The sequence below is a fragment of the Phalaenopsis equestris genome, unplaced genomic scaffold (genome assembly GCF_001263595.1).
Source record: "Phalaenopsis equestris unplaced genomic scaffold, ASM126359v1 Scaffold000024, whole genome shotgun sequence".
Taxonomy (NCBI): Eukaryota; Viridiplantae; Streptophyta; class Magnoliopsida; order Asparagales; family Orchidaceae; genus Phalaenopsis; species Phalaenopsis equestris.
The window spans coordinates 591,959-596,295 of record NW_018164466.1 but is presented as its reverse complement, the minus strand read 5'-3'; the positions used below and the strand labels follow the sequence as shown (position 1 = coordinate 596,295).

Here is a 4,337-nt window from a genome sequence, read left to right as displayed (position 1 = left end):
ATGGCAACCCAACAACTAGAGCAAAGACTCTCCAACTTGGACGACGACTCCGCCGCTCTCTTCCACTCCCCGCCATACCCTCACTATTACGTACAAAGCCCCTCGACCACCTCCAACTCCGCCGCCATCCCCCCGCCTTCCTCCTCCGACTCTGGTGCCTTCCTCTCCCCCACCTTCCCCTCCCATCACCATCACGACTCTACTTGTAGCCGTGTTACTCTCTCACTCTACTCCTCTTCCTCCCGGGGTTCAAAGAATGACTCCTATGTAGAGGAGAAGAAGCACGAGGTGGAATTGAAGGGAGGAAGACGCTCAAATGGGGCAAATGAGGAGGAGGAGGAGGAGGAAATGGGAGGTCGTGGGATGAAGATGAGAAGAAGAAGAAGAAGGGGTTTCATAAAGAAATTAGTGGTATTGGATTCGAACGAGTCGTCGTGTTGTTGTGTGGTATTTCACTTTGCTTGGAGGATAACATTGAGTTTGGTATTGGCTATCTTTGTTTTCTTCATGGCTACCAATCCTCCTCAGCCTGAGTTCTACTTCAAGGTAAATTTTATTTAAACATATGATTAACTTCTTGCAAGATTTACATGCACAAAACTCAATTTCCATGCCTTACATATGTTTCTCCGAAGGTATATTTCACATTTTAGAAGTTAAATTTGCAGGGTTAGATATGCAAATACAGGAATTTTTTTTTAAATATGTAATTTTTTTTATAATTTTGATGGCTCAGATTGTAAATGTTAGGCACTTTAGCCTTGGGGAAGGAGTGGATGAGACTGGAGTGCCAACAAAAATACTTTCCTGCAACTGCTCGGTAGACATGAATGTTGTCAACAGATCAAGGTTTTTTGGTTTGCATATTTACCCTCCATTGCTGGAAATGAGTTTTGAGACTCTAAAATTTGCCAGCTCGCAGGTGGGGAAAGAAAAAATCCCTTTTTACAACTCATATGTATTTACATATCTCACGTCTAAACTTTTGAGATAGGCATATATATGTAAGAATCGCGTGCTATGTATGTAAATGTCCTGTAAAAATAGGAGGATTTATGTACGTACCACGAAAGTCCTATGTATTTACATATATAACAGCCAACTTACTTGTACATGAAAATGTGTATTTCATTTTTTTTTTAATTAAAATTAAAGATTTACATATATATACATGTCACTCAGCTCTATTGTATTTCCATACCTAACACCTAGACTTTAATTTTTACGTAAGTGACCCTTCCCTGTGCATATAAAGATGTATTTCACATTCTAATAGCTGAAGTCATGGTATTTTTGATGTGATATGAAAGATTTGGGTGGTATAAATGTAATAATTAAAGTTTAGTTGATTGATATGTAAATACATAAGAATTGGGTGGTATGTAGGTAAATTCCCCAATTAAAAATATTGTGTTTTTTTTTTTTTTTTGTGATATAAAAGATTTGGGTGTTATAAATGTAAAAAAGTAAAGTTTTATGTGTTGGATACGTAAATAGGCACATATTTATGTAAATACAATAATAATTAAACAATTTTTTTTTTATATATTTAATGCAAGGCTAATTATCAAGATTTTTTTTTCTTTTTATTTATTTATTTTTTTTAGGGTCAAGCATCATACGTTGAAAGCAAAAGTTCTTCGACTGCGCGGCTCTTTATCGGTGTAAAAAACAAACCGTTGTATGGTGCGGGACGAAGTATGGAAGATTTGCTCGAATCAGAGAGAGGTTTAACGCTAATGGTACGAATTCGAATGCATTCGAGATATCGAGTTGTTTGGGGTTTGATTGAGATCAAACATCATCACCTTCAAAGTTGCAATGTAATTCTTCAAGCCATGCATGATCCCATATCCTATGCTAAATTATACGGCAGCAGTTGTGTTCAGAGTTGAAGAACATTAGAGATAAGAGGGGATGAGAGAGTTATATTGTTGGTGTTTTGAAGGGAATTATGATAAAATGAGAGGCCAAACAAACTTTGTTATTTCTTAATATTGCTTTTTAATTTCAAAGAACTATTAAAATATCATTCTAAAAAAATTATAAATAGATTCACGTTCTCCACGTAAAGACGACGTATTTGAAAATGTTGAAATTTTGAGATCGAAATTGTCCTAAGACCTCGGCTGGCATTCGAAGCCGGTGAGCACTGTTATCTTTAAAGATTGCTCGAGCATTGTCTCTCGACTACTACCTTTTGGCCATCATATCTCCACCGTATTTTTTCCCAACTTAAATCAATATTTATACTTACAACTAGGGGTGTAAACGAACCGAACACGAACGAACAAAGCTTGTGTTTGTGTTCGGTTCATTTAAAATTTAGTTTGTTTGAAATAAGCTCGTGTTCGTTTTCGCGAACGACGAGCCAATTTGACATCTCTAATATTAATATATAAAAATAATATTATATATTAATTATATAACTTATATTATATAAATATACAATATCTATATTAGTATATTACTACTATAGTATATTAATATATTATTATTATTATTTTATTATATATTATAATTTATAAAATTTAATGTTTTAAAATATAATAATTTTTTTATATATAATTATTTTATATTTCAAACAATAACGATTCGAACACGAACGAACGCATCACTGTTCGTGTTTGGTTCGTTTAACTAACCGAACGAAAAAAATTTGTTCGTGTTTGTCTCGTTTACTTATCGAACGAATCGAACACGAACTCATTGACGAACCGAACACGAACTGTTCGCGAACAACGAGCTTTTTTGACAGCCCTACTTACAACAATTTGGTGTCATGAATTTACACATGAAAAAAAAGTATTTTACTTTCAGAAAGTTAGTGATTGTGATATTTTGATGCGATGTTGAAATTTTGAATGTTATAAATATAAATATAGAAGATTATGAATTAGATACATGAATGCATAAGAAGTATGTGATATATATGAAATTGAGCTTTATTTTTTTGGTGATTATTTAAATTACTTAAAATAATTTTAATAATTTCATATTCTACTAAAACGTATTATATAATAATAATACATTGAATCCTTTTATGATGGTGGATCCAATATTATAAAGATCTTGTTTATTGTAGAAGAAATGTATTAAGAAAGAGTGAGTGTAAGACCCGAAGAGTGAGTGTAAGACCCATTGTAAGTCTTTAAGATTATTTATTGAACTTGAGTCAGTGGCAAGCTGGAATATCGGGCTCCTTGTATATTTTTCAAGCTATAAGGTTTTATATATATTAATACTTGATCATTAAATTTTCATCATCCAAGACAAGTCTCAAGACATGATATGAATTTTGAGACAATCTTTTGAGCAAAAAATGTTCAGTAAAATTATAGTCAAATTGACCGATTCGATGAGACGGACCCAATAATACCAAAATTGGTTAAATCTAAGTAAAATCAAGCCCCAATCAAATCATTTAAACAATTTTTTAAAGTTTTTTCGTGCATATTTCGAAAGTAAAACGGGTGCAAAATCTGTAGAGCTTATAGTTGAATCGAGCGTCTTGACAAGAAGAATCCAGTGAGTCTGAGATCGCTCAATTCTGACATTGTTAAAACACTCAAATGTTTATCAAATATCGTCTGATCGAGTTGAGTCTGCTGAGCCGTCCGATCAAAATGATTTATATTCCTTCATTAATTGCAACTATTGCTCTATAAATAGAGCTCCACCCCTCACATGGATGGGGGAGAGCTTGAAGTCTGAAGAGGAAGCTTGAAGCTTAAAGAAAGAGTTGTCTAGCATCAGTCCAGCAGTTGTCGATCGCCACTGACTACCGTCGACCACCACTCACCGGCCGTCGTATATTACCATCAACTGTGGCCCATTCCTCACAACAAGGTTCTTCGTGCACCGACTTTGTAAATCAAAAAATTGTGCAAGTCTTTTTCGTCTGTGAGAAAATGGATTTTACATGTAACCTCTAGTTTATGGTGGTTTCTTCAACTAGACTAGATCCCATGATTTTTTACCTTTCCGGATTTTACATGTAGAAATTTTTGTTGTTTTTACTAGTTTTTTTTGTTTCAATTGAGTGTGTATTAGATCTTCTTAAAACGCTGAAATAATAATCTATTACTCTACCGTCGCAAATCTTCTAGCATTCATCATATAAAATCATAGATATATGCATATACTCAAAAGCTATGGAAATCCCAATGAAAGGGGGGTGTTCCCTCTCTTGTTGCTTGACTTTTTTATACCAAAACAAATAATTATAATAATAAAATATTTAATATATTTAGTATTGTAAGATTTTCATACATGGTATCTTGATTCAAAGACTGTGATGTGAAAGTTAGACGATACTTTTGAAGATCAATGAACCT

General features: G+C 33.6%; 1 protein-coding gene across 1 annotated transcript; it reads left to right on the top strand.

Moving 5' to 3' along the window:
* On the top strand, positions 1-1,967 carry LOC110018517. The gene is made up of 3 exons (XM_020715853.1): positions 1-546; positions 737-922; positions 1,608-1,967. The coding sequence occupies exons 1-3, from the start codon at positions 1-3 to the stop codon at positions 1,893-1,895; spliced, it is 1,020 nt and encodes a 339-aa protein (XP_020571512.1). The 3' UTR covers positions 1,896-1,967.
* Positions 1,968-4,337: the final 2,370 nt, after the last annotated feature.